Here is a 17,917-nt window from a genome sequence, read left to right as displayed (position 1 = left end):
CTCGTATACTAGGCTTAGAGATAAATTTTTTTTTCGCAACGCTTATTTTTCAAAATGGAACTCATCATGAAGTTCGACATTTTATTCAATATACGGTATCACTTCATTAAGCGTATATCAAATGCTGTTTATAGTTTGTAGTTGTAAAAAAGACACTGAAATGGAAACGACGGTAAATACCCTTAATTTATAAATATATTTTAAATAGATCGATATTATCCGTATAATGGATCATGTTGCTGCTACGCTGAGTGATAATTCAATCGTTGTTACAACAAATAGTTTACTAGATTCTTTATAGAGATTGATTTTTTTTTCTGGAAGAATTATCTTCAGCCCGAAAGTCTCGGAGGGATGAAGATATTCAAGGATTAGTGGGTAAACTTAGCATGAAACTGCTGATCTGGAATCGCCCGTGCGCTATGGCTAATAACATCGATGGCGGATGGAAATGTATCTATCGCATTCGTTCTAACAGGTCAGTTTAAAGAAATCATTTTTTGCTGGCCATGAGATGCGCATCTTTTGCTTTAATCCTGAGTGAAAGATATCATCATTTCATCGAGGATAAGCAGGTCCTCCTTTCTGTGGTTTACGGAACTTAAAAAAAGGTAGTTTTCCGTTCAAAGAGGTCATGTACAAACATCAACGGAAAGGAAACCGCCTTCCACTGGGCCTGAAAATTATTTTATATAAAATATTATCGTTCGCTGCACTCCTTTTGATTACCGCATATTTAAGTTGATGTGAAATATTTCTAAAAAATTCAGAAGTTGAATAAGTGTCCCGATTGTCGAACACCTTTAAATTGAGCTTGGGTCAAAGAAGTTAAGAGCTCATTTAATAATAACAATAATAATTACTATTCACATCATTTGTGCAGAACCTAGAGCAAATGAAGAATTCGTCTGGAGGGCCAAATAAGCGACACTTTAAGCGTGAGTTTTTAATTCTAAGTGTTACTCTTACGCCATCCTTGACTTCTGCTTATTAGTGTGTCGTGGGGCGTCTGAAAATTGGGCAAAAAAACAACAAGCGAGTTGAGAAATAGCCGTCCATTTGAAAGCATATACAAACAGTGACCGCGTACGTCGTACCTGGCTTGGATGCTTCAAATTGCGTGCTCATCATTTTAAATTATAAAAACGACCCATGACCTTGCGGCCATTAGCTTAGAAACTATGGTTTATCGCTAGACCTATTGCATCGAACCTGTAGTTTCAATCTGTGGTCGAACTACAATTTATATCTTCCCCCTTATACTTCTTATACTTCAATATTTGTGTATTCCAAGCCAGTTAAGCGATTTGGTATATCATATACCCCCTTCTAATTATTATTGACTGACTATTTTTGAAACGAAGTTTTATATTCCCTTTAAAGGGGCTAACGATATGTTTAAATAATTGCGGACGCGTAAAAGTTGCTGTTTATAACTTGAGTAGAAATACGTAATCTTGACTAATGAGGAGCATTAAATGTTCCGTATGAGAATATATGCGTTACGTTACATTCTATTTGAACGTTCTCATAACGTAGTAATACCTGGGTTTCATATATGGAACCCAAAAAATAAGTAGCTTATTGTAATTGCATATGGGATATTTTATTCCAGTATTAAAGACTGGAAGGACACGTGTATAGCTGCTATGTATAATTAATTAATTAATTAATAAATCCCTAATAATCACAGCTTTGTGTATTTATTATATGCTATTCAGTATTATGCGAAGACAACGCTCGGTGTGCTACAACCGTGCCCTAAACTTTACGCATCGATATAGTCGACATGATAATGTATGAGTCTTATGCCTGTATATTCAAATAGAAATTGTACATTTTAAACTACTTTTTTAAAAATGAAAACCTTTATTTATTCAAATATCAATACAATGCTTGACTTCAAAAGTGTCTAACACTCGTTCGTTCGTATATTACTAGTGGTAACTTACCATTCGTCCCCGATTTTTATGTTTTCCAAAATTTCCGTAAATACAATTTTTCATTGCATAATTACTGCTAATAAACAATCAGTTTGTCAACAAGATCAGATAAATACGAAATAATTAATAACAGAAAAATACAATTTTTTATTATCGAATATAAATCACATTCACGTGAAGATATAGCGGAAGTAATGGCGGCTTTATTTTTGCTCTTTGTTATTTTGAACCCCGCAGATGGTAGGGGCTTCGTCTGGGTCCACAGTAACTGGCGTCAGCGCGTGCCTAATAATAGGTTAGCAATATAGAATAGTATCTACGTACTGCTGTTACATATGTAATATATTATATGCAACAGTGACGCTTTGATATTATTATTAAGCGTGCTACAATGAATACTGATTTTAGTTAATAAAACCGTATAAAAACCATAGTAGTCTCTTGCATTTTAAACATATTCTAATGTTATGGCATTATAATCTAAATTTATAAAAATCGTATTAGGGCTGCAGATATACTGCACGTTTAAATCCTGTCTCTACTGCAATAATCTACGTGTCTTCGGCTGCTTATTGTGTCTTCTAACCCCCGAGAAATAAAAATCAACCTGAGTTCAATAGACTTAGCAGTCGGATTAAAAACATTATGGCTGACCAGGTTTTTTTTTTTATATATCTTAGTCGTATCGTAGATTATATCGTACCCCCTATACTCGATAAGTAATTGGCAAAAGAACATCTACTGAACACCGGTTCGCAACATCGGTTTTACTTAGAGGTCCGCAATGATCTCTACTACACGAAACTGCACGGCCATCACGTTCCCCCTTCAAAATGTCCCTGTTTTCCAAGTGATCTGTCGGTGGTTGCGAAGTACAGCAGTCAGGACGAGGTGCAACTCGCTTGAAGTGTCCTAGAGGTACTTTCTGTCGATGTGGCGGTTCTCATTAAGAGCTAATTAAGCACGGGCGGCACCTGCGGTAGAAACCAACAGCAGCTGAAGGACATACACTAGAGCTGGACTCGTTCGAAATGTCGTTGTCTGGAAAATAAAAGGCATGATAGAAACAACGACCTGCCACTTGCGGGCGATGAGTACCGATCGGTCAGTTTCACTCAAAAGTTTAACTTCTCTGGCTCAGTATAGTCGATTTCCTTCGTCTATTTATTAATTTCTATAAGGTAATAAATATAGTGCCTTCGAAACAAAATCGAATCTGTCGTGCAGTGTTTACTGCACCCGCTGAGGTAACCAGCAACTGTTTTTCAGAAATTGCATTATATTTATTTGCCAAATTTATTTCCTCTATTCTTCCTTTGTCGCGCCTATATTGAACATTTCAGGTTATAGAAATAGCTTCAGGCTCCTATCCCAAAAATGTTTTTCAATTGCATTATATTTTAGGAGAATAGTCTCTAGCGGTAAGATTTATAAGAAACAGATAAATAGAAAATATTACGTTGCTCTTGCTGCCTTTCGTAGGTACTCGGATCCAGCGTTAGGACGGAAATGGTTTTATACAATAAAACATACGACAGCGTGCTTCTGAAAACTAATATCGAATGTAGGAAAACGCCCGAAGGGAAACATACGCCTGGGTGGTTCTGGAGTGTCAATAGTTTTGTTCGAGAAGCGTCAGTTCATCCGTTCTCGCTGACCCCTCCCAGACTCTTTAAGCATTAGCCGAATGGAAAAGCCGGATCCTTATCGGCGTGCATAAGCTCAAAGAAAGTACAGCGCCACGGATGGGCCATATGCACTCGAATGAGACAGGTTGCCCAGTCGTTCTGCTAACTTATTTGGATACTATACTATCGTTAAGTTTTTTTTTTCGGTAACTTAGTTCTATCATTCATCGGTTCGTCTTTATTTGCACATACACTCAGGGCCGCTGCGAGTTGGGGTAATGCGTTTTGCAGAATAATCGAAGAAATACCAGACGTTGCCTTTGTGACAAAAATACAATAGGAACAGAAGGAAATTAGCCGAGCAGGTTAAATTGATCTCTGTAGAAAAATATGTAAAGTGCATAGAAAAAAAATGATCATATAGAGTTTATCGTACTTTTTTACAATTTAACTTCTTAAACATATATATCATATATGATGTACATTAATCCCGAAGCACCATCCATTCAAGGTGGGACACTTAGAACAATTTCTAATGTCTCAGTTCACTTAATTTTAACTAAAATAGGCTAAGTGGTTAAAAATGTAAGCGATACCCATCCTGCATTCATTTTTCGTCAATTCCTATGAAACGTCAGAAAAAAGACTCGACAATTTTTTTTATTTACGCTTATTTCACTGTGTTATTTGGCCTCATTGAACATCACTAGACTCGGTGTAAGACAGGCTAATAAGGCGATCCTTAGAGAGTGACATTGAAAATCCACAGAGCTGCTTAAAGGCAATCTGTTAGAATAGCAGCCAACATTTTCGGGTTAAAACGAATGATAGAACCTTCGCTTCTGCCAGTAAAAGATCTCTATACCGTACCAAGATAGTACTATTCAAGAACATATCACTCTTCGTATTGCTATAGTCAAACAAAGACTTGAAAGCTAAGTATTTTTCGATAATGTGAAACTGAACGCCAGAAAACGTTGTAAGTCAGTGTTTATATATATATATATATATATACGAAAGCAGCGTCGATAAGTGTAAGGCAAATGGCTTCAAAATTTTCACTTTTCACCGTTTCCCTTTTAGATGACCCTTTTCTTTAGTAAACTTTAGGAAATAGATCTACTTCTTGTCTTACACTATATAAACCAAACAATAGCTAGGATTAATAAAGCATTTCACCGAAGGCTTTTATACTACTACAAATAAAATCCTGACAATCATAACTAAATTGCAAACTCAACAAAGGTTAACCAAGTTGAGAGGCAACTTGAATCATCAAGAAAATTCGACTACTTTGTTTGGTATTCCGATGTTCCGAATGAATGCAATCCAGTTTTAAAATATATTTTCTGTTCTAAATTTTAAGATGAAAAGTTGTGCCATTCTTTGTTTCATGTCACAGTTAGTATTTTATTTTTTTAGTAATTATTTTTTTGATATTTCCATGTACCCCTGAAGGGCGCCACCATGGCTTCTATTTCATACTATAAAATAACGATGTTGAAACGTCTCTTGTATTTATTTGCTACGAAAGTTCTGGTTGATTTTTGAAGCCTGCCCGTGGCAAATGCTGACGATTCAGGCCTACTTTAGCCCTTCGTAGCAATCAAATTGAGAAATTTCGGCAGTTGTGTTTTTTAAAAACGTTTGATGTGTTTAAGCATCACGAATAAGGAATCGAACCACTTATATACCATGTTTTATCATCAATCGACCTTGGCTAATTAGTAGAAGCGAGTCATCATTCGATTTTCTGGCCATCAAGCTTGCAGTCCTATTATACATTTTTAAATATCTGGCTGTTTACCTTACTATTTTAATAACGGAGCTGACTGAAAACCGGATATGGAACACAACAATGCTTTCTAGCTATAAAGACCTTACTACTATGCGGCCTTGAAGTGTTCAAATCTTATCGACGGTGCGTTTCACCGTGATTTCACAATGATAACTTTAATGATTGTTGATCATTGAAAATCAATCTGCTATTACTGCTAAGAAAAACAACTAATTGGAAATATTCTATACCATGGTGAACAGTTAAGCAGGATCAGCAAAGGGTTAAAAAACTTCATAGCATTACCCCTAGAACGTTACGTCCGCATTAACCCATGGACATAGCAAATTAATATATTTTTTGACAATAATTTAGATTGCCTTAGAGGACATTTTGATTCAGTTGATCCACAGACCTTTGCATTCGTTTTGCTTCGATCGCTATTAAATTTCTTCTTCTTTTGTGTAATACGTTACAAGTTCTATGTTCTATGCGCACTTTCCACCATGAAAAAAATCTTAGCATTAGTTGGAAGCTGTCTTTGGAGGCTTGGTAAACTCCTAAGGTGTTTTCTATTTCGTACTAATTGGGTATCTTTGGTAAAGGTGTCTCAGGTAAAGGTTAGCTTTCTATGGGTCAATTATATAGGATCTATACATATTGAACTTACAAAACTTACCAAGTATTCTTTATTTATTCTGTTAGTTTTTTTTTTATGGGTAAAAGTATTCAATTGAAACTATAGACTAGCGCTGAAAACATTTCTGATAACAATTATTTTCTGAGAAAATTATATTAACTTAATCTATTTCTGCAATCCCTATCTCTGATTCGCCCTACCGCAACAACCCGTATATGACTTTTTGATAAACACTAAATAGCTAAAACACTAAAAAGCTAAAACGTATGGTGATTTATATTAATGACTCCGTCAACCGTATATTATTACCAGTACCGTATTACCGGTACCGGTAATATGTATTACCGCATATTACCCGTATTATTATTACTGTAACATCAAGTACCGCACAGATAAAAACTAGAATAGTTTAACATGAAAAATAACTGCCCAGCAGTTCATCAACTTCGCTGTATATGACCAGAGGTGAGACTTAAAAGCTTAATCGGTTTACGTGGAAAGCATGCCATTCTATCGATCCTACTAGGTACGTCCTGCTAGTGCAACTACGCTCGGCGCCTTATGCACCTGGACGTTGTTTCTTGCTTGCGAAGGTACGTCGTTCGACGTCTACCGCAGATAAAAAGCACACAGACCAGTTCTCTCTAACAGATCTCAGTGTTCGTGTACACAAAAAAGCAGGTGATGGCTGATGCTAGCCTCCGTGTTTATTGCTCAGAGCAACAGCGAAAGAAGGTAACTTCGTTTGCAACTAATGCGCTACACTACAAACATAGTACAGCCTGGTTGAATAAATCTAATTTTAATGTTCTTTCGTACCTTGTCAGACTTCCAACTCTGCCTCTGTCGCGATCAGTAAAATGGGCCTGTCTACGAGTAATCGTAAGTGACTGTGAAAAACACCGTGAGTAGGCGACAAACACCCACAAGGACTCAGCTGAGAGAATAGATATTTTATAAATATTTAATTGTTATCTGGGTTTGCTTCTCAATTAACTACACTTACAAAAGATTGATTTGATATTCCGATAAACCAGGGGCACCTAAGGCAGGTGTTTTGAATTTTGACTCGTTGCTTAACGCCAGCCCAGCCTTTTACAGATTTTACGAAATGCGTTACAAACCACAAAACCATCGCATGCACCGTGTCTAAGAACCTAAAGGTAAAGATAGGTTAACAATAGTGGCTTCTTTCCCACTGCTGGTGACAATGTGAAATGCATATGGGCATATACAGTTGAAAGAAGTGCCTGAGATTTAACCCTTCGTACGTATGTGTGAAACTAGTCTGTCTCAAATTCAACAATAAAAACTGTGAAAGAAATCAGTCACAATAGTACTTGATAGATTATATAGATTACCATCAACTGTCTACTCGAAATAATATATGTGTAATAGCATAAATGCTTCTTTCGAAAGCGTGAATTTCAATAAACATAAACGTTTTTTTGTAACACCTAAAAAGAAACAATTGTTCCTTGCACGTTTCTGCAAAGACTGTCTAATTTTACCTTATCTTGTTCTTTACGGCGTTCGTCGGACCTGAATGGGATATATGAGTGATGGATTATTCGTTGTAAACACTTCTGTGATTTTGCCTGTTGTATTGTGAACGATGAACATTGTTTTGCTCGAGTATAGAACGGACTAGTTTTGGTCCTTGTATGCTTTTACAATATTAGAATCATGATGAGAAGCTTTAGAATATAAGAAATTATGATAAAATTTCTATCGGCAGTGTTCACCTTCCCCAAGATATTTGACATTTCGGTCCTAGTTTGGCCACCGGCATTCAAATCGATTGAATGATCACCTGCGCCCTCGAAATCCTTGTTCCCAGTTCAATTGCATTTTCAAGCTAGCTCTATTCACGGAAAATTTGCTTTTTTTCAATCTACGTTATCTACACATGAATCTTCAAAGGTGCGCGAACTAATTACACAAACGTTCATATACCAGTAGTACTGCAATAGCATCTAATTCTAATTACATGATTAAGTAGCCATTGATTACAAATTAATACCTATATAAATTGAAAAGTCTTTCAAAATTATCATTTGAATAAGTGATTTTTTTTTATTATTATTAGTATTATTAATATTATCGAAAAAATAATTCCCTCATACTTTATCGATTAGCATACTCCATCGATTGACCTTATCACACATATCTCACACACCAACTTCGATTCAATATGTTTCTTATCGCGTGGCAGATACATGTTCTGTAACACCCCCGTGAACTCTTCAGGAGAAGCCATCATTGCGCCAGCATCAGTATCGAAGGCCTTTGTCTTGTCGTGAATTTCATCTCATGAGTTTGAACTTCAACGTTACCTTCGCCACGCGCCTCCTATAAATTTTCGAAGTAAAGGAAGCCTTTTTGTGCCCTCGCCCCTCCAGCTGCATCCTAATAATAATGAGCCATTTTGCATGGCTGACCTATGCATCGCTGTATGTACATCACCAAAGTCGATCCCACAACGCTGGGGACAAACTGATCAACAAGCTGGTAAGATGCTGTCTGCTCGAAGCGAACCGCAGCGCCACGCCACACCACATCATCGTGGCGCTTCGATCGTATGCTTATAGGGTATCTAGACCAATTCTATTTTTTCCTTATATGCCTGTGTATGTCGTAATCACCATACCGTCTACGGTTTTTCTGTTTTGATACTGTTGATTACACCACTCTCATCATCTTCGCCAATACAGCATCGTAAAGTACACAGTAATGCAGCAGACATTTTAACCTAATCCGAATTTCGTACGCGCAGTATTCGTCGAATTCACACGATAACTTGTTTTTATCTCATTTTTCTGTGCTCGATCACGTTCTAGGGCATATTTATCCTAGTGCCTTTACATTTGACGTCTTATATCTGCTATTGTCATCAGACGGCGTCTCTTCTAGTAATATAATATGTTATATGTCTTCACAACCGTTTGTAGAAATCCGCATCTTATTCATTCACTTTTGATGGATGATTGATCAATTTACTTACTATTTGTTTGTTTGTTTGTTGTTAACAGTTAATATTATATGGATATGGATAATTTAGACTAGATGAAAACCCGATCAAGTCTGCGTTAGGTACTACGTTCCTGATGACGTGAGTTTCGGTTAGAGGTGTTATCGTCGTCGATCAATGCTAGTTTCTTTGATTTCGGATTATGTCTCGTTCTACCATCAGGCGTCGTTGTGGTAGGTAGTAGTGATCGAAATGGCTTAAGCAACTAAGTACCTATACATGATGTACGCCCATATGAAATCGGACCATTTGCATCAGGGTGTTCCATTGCCCCAAGACCCTGCATGTCAGTATCGTCGGCATCATCATTGTTTTATATGAATTGTTGGCGCTCTCGTAGTTGCTTTGGCGTCAGCTCTGAATCGTACGTTTGCTCAAAGCTAGAGTAAATATACCTGTCGATTAAATAAGATACGATATATTCGCACGACAGTCACACAAACAAGATGGTCATCATCAGAGCTAAAGAAAGGCTTTCAATAAAGGTAGCCGGATCAATAGTGTACGATATAATTTGTCTAGCAAAATTTCATAATTTCACGATTGATTCACAAGACTAGGTTTAGACAAAGTCAAGATTTCTGCCCCTGTACTGCTCCTCCAAATGGATCGTCATATACAATAACTATCTTGTTTGCTATTCGTTTCCTACTTCTAGGCTTTTATGGTTTTCTTTCTATATTTGCTTTTCTTTTTCATATCATTTATTGGTCGGCTGAATTGCAAGTGCCACCAAAGGTTCCCACCCGTGTGCTTCGCTAGTAGATCTAATAAGTTCTTTCTTTTATTCACACACTTTTCAAGGAAGAAACAGAAAAATCTACTACGAACTTTTCTCCACCAGCTTCAATCTGAGTTGCATATACTGCACCTTTCAAAGTGCATGATGATCTTCTCTATACCCTAGAAGCTTTTTTTTCGTCAGTCTAGATAGCTCACTTTTTACAGGCGCCGTATCACTTTCAATGCGCGCCGCGTAGCTTTTTCGGAATCAGAGAAGAGCGCACCCTCGGAGTCGCATGAATTTCAAAGATACTCTATGGGAAAGACAAGCGAAGGAAGGTGGCCTTGTCCGTTGGCGATATAATTCTTTTATTAATTCTATTTTGTGTTCTCTCATTGATTTATCTGAACCTCAAGTCTCCTTCTCAGTCACGGACAGAGTCGAATCTCCCTGTCAGTATAGATCCGGAAACTCCACCTAACGTCAGCTTTACTTTGAGGCTACGATAGAGAATAGCATGTCGAGAAAGATCGGACTTACCTGTGCTAATTATTGCAAGCATGTATACTTATAGTGAAGAGAATTAGCGAATATTGAATAAGAATGGAGATACGCAGGGCTTTAGCACCACTCTATTATCTAGTAAACGTCTTCGGACGACGTTTAGCATACGCGAAAAGGGCAAGAACCTTACAGCAACTACGCACGATATTTATCTAGAACGGCTATTGTTAAGCGTTGCCAATTCTGTTAAAGAGTTCGCGCACAAGATCCCGTTTAACCAAAAAAAAAAGAGTCAGAATAAGACATGGATTAGCAGCAGAAATAGAGGTCAGATTAGATCTGTTCCCTTGAAACACCAGCCTGTGTAAACTGACTGGCAATGCGGATTATAACATATGATGCTATGACCGCTTACCACGCGTGGTAGCATTTTCACGTAATGATATAAACTATATACGTATATAATAGATACGTGTTCCAGTTTATCGCCATTCATCTATTACATTTTGTTGCCGAAAGTTGCAAAGAATTCGATACCTCCTCCCTCTTCGCTAAGCCTTTTCTTAAGTTACGTTCTGGCCTTGGTCTTTCAGTTTACTAACTCCAAATTGGCCTGCTTGTTTTATTCTATTAGTATTATAATTATATGATCCAGACAGAGCTCGTGATCGTTGTGTTGGAATGGTTTTGATAAGAGTTGATTTCCAGTCGACGTACACTGCGCCATGTTCGATCACGTATGTCTAATGGAGTAACCGTCTGATCAGCTAGCATTTCTATATTTTTACGTTATATGGGAACCAGTGTGATTAAACCGTCTGAAACGTGGCTTTGCGACACGATACTCGGATGAAAAGGTCGTCAGCCTGACTGGCTGAAGGTGTCCCTCGTCCATCGGGATTGTTTTACCATTACCATCACAAGGAATTAACAAAACTAATACTTTATTATAATTTGGTGCAGCAGCGACGAAGTGAGAAGGCAAGAATACATGGTCAATGTCCGCTACTGCCTTGACAAAGTTGAACAAGATATTGATGATGTTTAGTCATTTTGTTCCAGGGGTGGGGGGTGGGGGGGGGGGTAAAAACGTTGATGAAAGGGTAGTTTGCATCTGCGGCCAACTACCCCGTCGACACATACGTGGTTCATTGAGAGACGCAGACATATCGAAAGTTGGCGGCTGAAAACAAGCTTGCCACTTTAACAACTATACGGCACGCCTTACAAATGCAGAAAGATGTAGTTGTTTCGCGTTTGTCAACGTTTGCCCACTCGTCCACAAGTCTCTGGCCACAGGAGATCACAAGAGTGCTCATTAGCGGTAATAACAACGATGAAACAATAGTAATAATTGCCATCACTACCATATAATGATAATAATATGATACGACCTTAGCTCTAATCGCCCTCTCTCACTTCAATGTCACTTCATGTAGTACACAGTATACATCATCATGGTCATGCGCAAATCGTCATGGCCATCGAAGTCACTGGCAATATTATTGTTCGATTGTTTGGCGTTTTCTATAATCGATAATATTGTTACACGAGTAGTAAAGTTATTTTCAGCACAATGAGTAAATTGTTACCAGTAGTTTAACCGCTGTACATTGGTGATAGTTGTCAAAGCGGCAACAATATCGTTTGCTAGTATCCAGCTACGAAGTTAGTCTACCGGCATCATCTCCCTCCTTATATATATATATTTATATTCACTCTGTCGCTACTCGGTGGAGTAGCGTGGTGAATTTTTAGAGACGGAGCTTAGGTTAGGTGGGCCAGACACGTGAACACATTCAGATCAGGAGCGTCTTTATCAAGATTATAAAATTAGACCGTTATTATATTTTGGCTAGTGGAAGATGGCGGTCAGAGGTAGTCGTACCTTCTTTCTTTTCTATGTGCTAGAACAGAACCTTGCACCGTTTCGAAAAACACAAACGAATAAGTTTTATACGAGTGCAAAACAATAGGGACTGTTTAGTACGATTTGCAATAATTCCTAGTCACCGAATGAAGTCTTTTGCGCTCACTATCGTTAATAACTGTTGGTGCTATCGATTAATATTGTATGTAGATGTGTAGTTGTGTTGCAGTCGCTGGTTCGTTCTGCCGGGTCGCGATAACTAGTTTGTACAAGGAGATTTGTGTCTTTCCTAACCAGCTGAATCCATAAAAAAGCAGTGCGCTCTCCCGTTCATCCTTGAACTAAAAAAATTAGCGTGGCGCTTCAGGAAAAATCGAAGCAGTAAGTTGTATAAGCCAGATTTGTACAAGTCAACCAAACAATAGCTCATGTGGGCGCTAGCTGACCACAGTATCGTACTTGCTATATGGATTATCTTCAGCTCATATCTGGTTTCACTTCTTGTAAGCGTCGAAAGACAAACACAGAAATTACCTGCGTTCAGCATCTACTTTGATGACCGATTTGATGAAATCCCTTTTACATATATTCTAGCTAGAATGTCGTGATAGCTAGTGCTCTTTGCCGTAGCGTATGGTGATGTCAGAAATTAACGTTTGTCGCTTTCTTTTGTTAGAAAGCCTTCCAATAGGAATTGGTGCGTATTGCTGGCTAGAAAACAACAGTTTGCGTATGTCACCTTTTCACTATCAGCTTTCACTATCAGCACTATAGATATGATTATGTACAGATATGAATGGATTACTCTTAAAGATCATCACTATAATTCATTTATAACTATCATTAGTATTATACTAATTATTTGTCCTGTGTTGGCCATCTCGAAAGCTGGACACACCTTAACCATCTCGCTCGAGATGATCTTTGAAAAGTTTCGCCAAGGCCAATTTGATACTGCAGTTGTTTGGCGTGCAACTGATCTAATGTTTTAGAGGAAAGGCCAGTTGATCAATAAGATAACCAATGACCAAGATCGCTATTATTGCTATACCACACTTGCTGTCACGTGCCTTCATCACGCTAATCAGTGGAAGCTGATTATCGTTTGTAACGTTATAGAAGGTGGTCCGAATCGGATATATTATGTTGTCATGTATTAGGCATGCTTTCGGCTTTTATCTGTCGGCTTGCTTGAGCTTGTCGGTCCGTACTATGCTGCGGGCGGTTAATTTTGTAGGTCTAAGTGCGATGTCCTTTAAATCCCCAAGGCTACTTAGGGCTTGATCTTTGCCGCTGATCTATTCTTGCATATCATTGTTGATTCGAGTTTCTGTAACTATCGGTGTTGAACTGTGTTTGCATGTAATCCAACATCTGTTTGCTTCGGTTTGGCCCTCTCTAGTATGGAGCGGGCCACCATGTGCGGCAACGTTTTTGAAGTTCGATAGCTTAGAAATGTTGTCGCGAACGAGGCCAGAAGAAGTAAGCTAGCTGGGTGGAAAGCTTGTTTCTATAGAGCTTGAACAAGCTGAATCATCGAAGGGACGTCGTAAGGATTCAACTACTGCCCCGTTTCTAGAACACCTTCATTTCGTCGAGGTCAGCCGGACATATGGCGCCTATTCCGTGCCGAAAGCGCGCCATTTGGCATAGGCAATGCAAGTGCACGTAAGCGCCCACAATGACAGCGATATGGAAGAACTGATGCGAGTGGCACATGATGTCGAACTTGCCAGGCACGAAGCGTTCAGGGATTCGAAGAGCGTAGAGTGCCACACCAAGCATTGCAACAGCCGACATCACAAACAGCCAACCAAACGCAAGGTCGACAAAAGCTGTCCGCAGACCGTGCACAAGCACGAAGTGAATGCCCGGGAGTATCGAGCAACTCACCCCCAGCCCAGTGAAGACGGCGGCCCGTAATAATCGATAATGTGACCGTCCAAACTTCTCCCACATTGTCAGGTTGACGGTGAGCGTGCATAGTGTATAGGCGAGCACCATGTAAAATATCTTGATCCTTGGGGAGCACCAAAATAGAAAGTGGATCCACGGAGTGAAGCAACCAGCCACGATGCTAATAATCCCACAGTAGTCCAATCGGCTGAAAACCCGACTCACGTTCATCGAGTGACAATGCATTGTATGGTATAGGGTCGATGTGAAGAAACAGATGAATACACACGTGAAGAACACCGCGAACGCGAGTTGCTCGTTAAACGCCATTGGATGGGCACTAAGGAAGCCAAAGCCCGTACAGGCAAACATGAACGCGCCGATCAGATGTGACCAGATGTTTCCGGTCTCCGTATGCACGCGAAACATGGACGCCAGACAGGCCTTGAATGACCTCAGGGGTGGTCGGTGTCCGTTGAGCAGGAAGTCGTTATCTTGAAGCCATTTGGGCAGCATCGAAAAGTGACATACACTCCATCTGCCTTGGCTATCAACGTAACATACTTCTGTACCCTCCTCAACGTTCTCTTTAGACTCTTTGGGATCATCATACGAATCGATTCCACCGGCCTTTATCTCAAGGAACTTGCTGTCGTCCTGCAGCTGCAACTCTGTGGCCAGCTTTTGTCTGCAGCGAACGGCTAATCCGTCGTCGATTGCGTTCTTCAGTAGGTCCGGAACCAGCGGACCGCTGCAGCCGTTCCCTGCGGACAGCTTTGAATCCAAAATCCAGTTGGTACATGATAGTCTCGCCATTGCACCTATATCCTCGTATAGTCGTGGCTAACTCGTGTCGACGGCGTCTTCGTCTTTGCAGTAATATATAATAACGTAGCACAATTCACTTCTTAACTATAGTGACTCGTATAGCCGTACACCTATATCGTCGTATCAAGTCAAGGTAAACGACCATGCAGCGAAGCAACTCAAAACACCCAGAGAGTACCGAAGATACCACAGAAGCAGAGTCAACAGAAACTATAGCAATGATACCACAATTAATGTGTGCGAATATAGGATCCTCTAGATAATCGCCGGAATCACCTCCATCAGCACTGGAAGTTGCCCCTAATACCTCCAACTGAGTACACACGCACACGCACACACACACCCACACCGTACGAGACAGCGTCGCCTGTCAGCAGCCAGCTGACCGTGTTTCTGTCCTCTCCGTTAGGACATTCACCTTCATCAACTTAGCCGTCACGTTAGACGTCACCAAACCGTTGCTCGGTGCCGTCACACTAGACCATACAGAAGAGGCAGTCAGCTCAATTTGAAAACGACAGAAAGAAAGGGTAGAATCTATCAGTTGTCGTGGACCACTTTAATAACTGCTCACGACACGAGCTGTTATTGCACGCCGTTAGCTCTTGCGGCAGTTGCAGTAGCTAACGGTGAACGGATCCTGCCGTTAGCATTAGCACAGCTTCTGGGGGCAAGGGTGGATGGCCATGATGGTGCTCGCTTCTCTTGGGGCTAGCCAGCCACCATGAAAGCATTGAATATCCAGCGGGCGGGAACGTCGTGCTGCGACGCATGGAAAACAACCGCCGCTAACGCTGCTGCCGACGCAAATAAGCGACCGCTTTTGCCCGCGTCTGTCTGTTCACTTGCCTATTTGTTGATGGTGCTGATGCTGGCGATTATGGTGATGGTGGCGATAATGATGATGGTTATGGTTGTGGTCCTCGCTCAAGATGAAAAATGGGTCGGGGGAGGGGAAGGGGAGGATAGTGAAACATTAAACGGGGGTCCACTATGACGTAACGGACGCGTTAGTCATTAAACGTCTGAATGTTTGACGCCCTGCTGGCCCTGATACTTCTGTTGCACAGTTGTCGCGGTAGCAATAGCGGTATAGCAAGCTTAACGGCACTCGCAACGCAACGCAGAAAGTGACATCTAAAGCGGGCTGCGACGTTGATAAGGAAAATACCGTGATAGTACGATTCTTGCTGTGAAGGTAAATAGATCAAACAATCTAATGGCGGGACTCAGGTTCTGTTTAAACAAGGGAGGAAAAATAAAGTTACCATGACACATCAAGTTTATATATTAATATTAAGTCGATATTATGGCACGTCACTTGGAAGACAAACACTAACAAATAATTTATTGATGTCAGACTTACGCTCTCTCTACGAGAGATAGCAGCGCCATTTCTAATTTGGCTAAACAATCCTAGACGAAGTGTTGGTCTTCATTCCAGCACCGCACGCACAGGTTTACTTTGTTCGTGGAGTTTATACTAGATTCACAGATATACACGGGTTCAAAGATTTCATCTGTGGCTCCGTTTATTCCGTACTTTATTTATTTATTCCGTGACAGCCAAGGCCACATGCCAATGGCCTGGGCACCGGTGCTTCCGCAAATAAGATCCCTTTCATGTATCGCTTTGTGTATGCTAACTATGTTCCAAAGGAATCGGTAACTTCGAATCTGGTGTCGTAACACTGAACGGTTTCAATACATCTGCCTTTCGTCCTGTCTGGTCAGTGGCTACTGCTTGTTCGTTCCCTGGACCTGGTTTACTACCCTATGGGCTCTCTGGCTGTGCTCCTTCGTGCGGCAAATACAGCAACAGCAGCGACAATCGTCCCTCGCTCGTTCCCCACGTCTCCCCCAAGATCCCACTGAGAGATACCACGCGCATGTCCGAGAGTGCAGCATTCGCGCGCATCGATCGGGGGCGAGTCTCTTCCACAACGTAGGCGTCTGCTACAACTAAATGCAATGTATAACCAATGTGGCAGGTATTCTACATCAATCATATACTATACAGAGATACTATACCTACCAAGAATATGTTATTTCCTCATCATATCTCTTTTCTTTTTTAAATGAACTCGACATTGGTATTTTATAATTAGTTTAAGCTGCACGAAATATTCTAGCTATTCACGTACTGGGTTTTTCAACAAATTTATTGTTTTCCTATTTTGAGTACTAGAAAGTAAAAGCAATATACATTCTCCGCTAAAGCTCCCACGGAACTATTTGCCGTTCTACCTTTTCTTTCCGATCAAAAAAGCTAATAGCGTCTACTGGTCTAGTAAACAAATCACCTTTTCTATGGAATTCTTAATGTAATCAGGATTGGGTACTCACAGATAAATATGCCTATATTCTTAATATCAATGATTATCGCTGATTCTACTCTGCTGACGCGCGTATTTTGTGCAACCTGTGTGTCGGCAAAAGGAGCTCAGAGTCATACTTACCTTATAAAAACGCACACAAGCTATTTATCTATATTCTGAATCAGCGAGCTTCGGCGACTTCCAACAAGTTTGCTCCACAAAAGCTGCTACATCCCTTTTAACGAAGGACGGCTATGAAAGAGATAAGTTTTTCGCACTATAGAACTGCCAGAGCGACGTGTCGTCATACCCTTAACTACAAGCGAATTGTCCCTAAACCAGAACTGATATATATATATATCAAGATACAGCTGTAAAACGTGCAGTTTCCAGCACTCATCGTGGTCCGTTGTCAAATTCTGTTTTTATATTATTCGCATGCCTACCTCTGTGGCGCACATATTCGTTGCTATGGGCCCCGTTATTGAACGGTCATGAGCTTCAATGTGAAGCCCGTTGTTTGAAAGTCCGGTAGCCTGCTTGGACGTTGCAACACGAGACCCTGTTAAGTGAACCCCTTCGTTTCGACTCCATAAAATAGCAAAATACGACTGTCATTACATTATTATAGAAGAGCAAGTACATGTCCCGTGTCTCGTAGATGATCCGAAAACAGTTTTTTTAACTTCTACTCTTATGACGCTATCCACGCCCGTTCCGGTCCCTTTGAATCAACTATTTTTTCAATTTTTCAAAAA

At 40.1% G+C, this 17,917-nt stretch overlaps 1 protein-coding gene and 1 pseudogene across 3 annotated transcripts; one reads left to right on the top strand and one right to left on the bottom strand.

Moving 5' to 3' along the window:
- The first annotated feature begins 6,540 nt into the window (after positions 1-6,540).
- LOC147755613 (uncharacterized) lies at positions 6,541-17,865 on the top strand. Of its 2 annotated transcripts, XM_086990105.1 has the most exons (3): positions 6,541-6,723; positions 6,816-6,870; positions 16,576-17,865. In XM_086990105.1, exons 1-3 carry the CDS (start codon positions 6,673-6,675, stop codon positions 16,788-16,790), a joined length of 321 nt encoding a protein of 106 aa, XP_086846231.1. In that variant the 5' UTR covers positions 6,541-6,672; the 3' UTR covers positions 16,791-17,865. The 2 variants fall into 2 exon arrangements, 1 of the variants encoding a protein (XP_086846231.1); XR_015328366.1 differs by lacking the exons at positions 6,541-6,723; positions 6,816-6,870 and adding an exon at positions 12,258-12,498.
- On the bottom strand, positions 8,039-16,626 carry LOC111251617 (adiponectin receptor protein 2 pseudogene; annotated as a pseudogene). Its single transcript, XR_015328365.1, has one exon. The product of XR_015328365.1 is annotated as an adiponectin receptor protein 2 pseudogene (transcript).
- Positions 17,866-17,917: the final 52 nt, after the last annotated feature.

The sequence above is a fragment of the Varroa destructor genome, unplaced genomic scaffold, assembly GCF_002443255.2.
Source record: "Varroa destructor unplaced genomic scaffold, Vdes_3.0 BEIS01000005.1, whole genome shotgun sequence".
In the NCBI taxonomy this organism is placed as follows: domain Eukaryota; kingdom Metazoa; phylum Arthropoda; class Arachnida; order Mesostigmata; family Varroidae; genus Varroa; species Varroa destructor.
Note: the sequence above shows the minus strand (reverse complement) of the source record. Positions and strands in the feature narration are given on the sequence as shown.

Excerpts from the sequence above, each read along its gene's own strand:
- LOC147755613 (XM_086990105.1), top strand. The coding sequence starts at position 6,673 with ATGGCTGATGCTAGCCTCCGTGTTTATTGCTCAGAGCAACAGCGAAAG. Across the intron at positions 6,724-6,815 it reads CAGAGCAACAGCGAAAGAAG|ACTTCCAACTCTGCCTCTGT; the intron begins GTAACTTCGTTT and ends GTACCTTGTCAG. Across the intron at positions 6,871-16,575 it reads GGGCCTGTCTACGAGTAATC|TGGCTACTGCTTGTTCGTTC; the intron begins GTAAGTGACTGT and ends CTGTCTGGTCAG.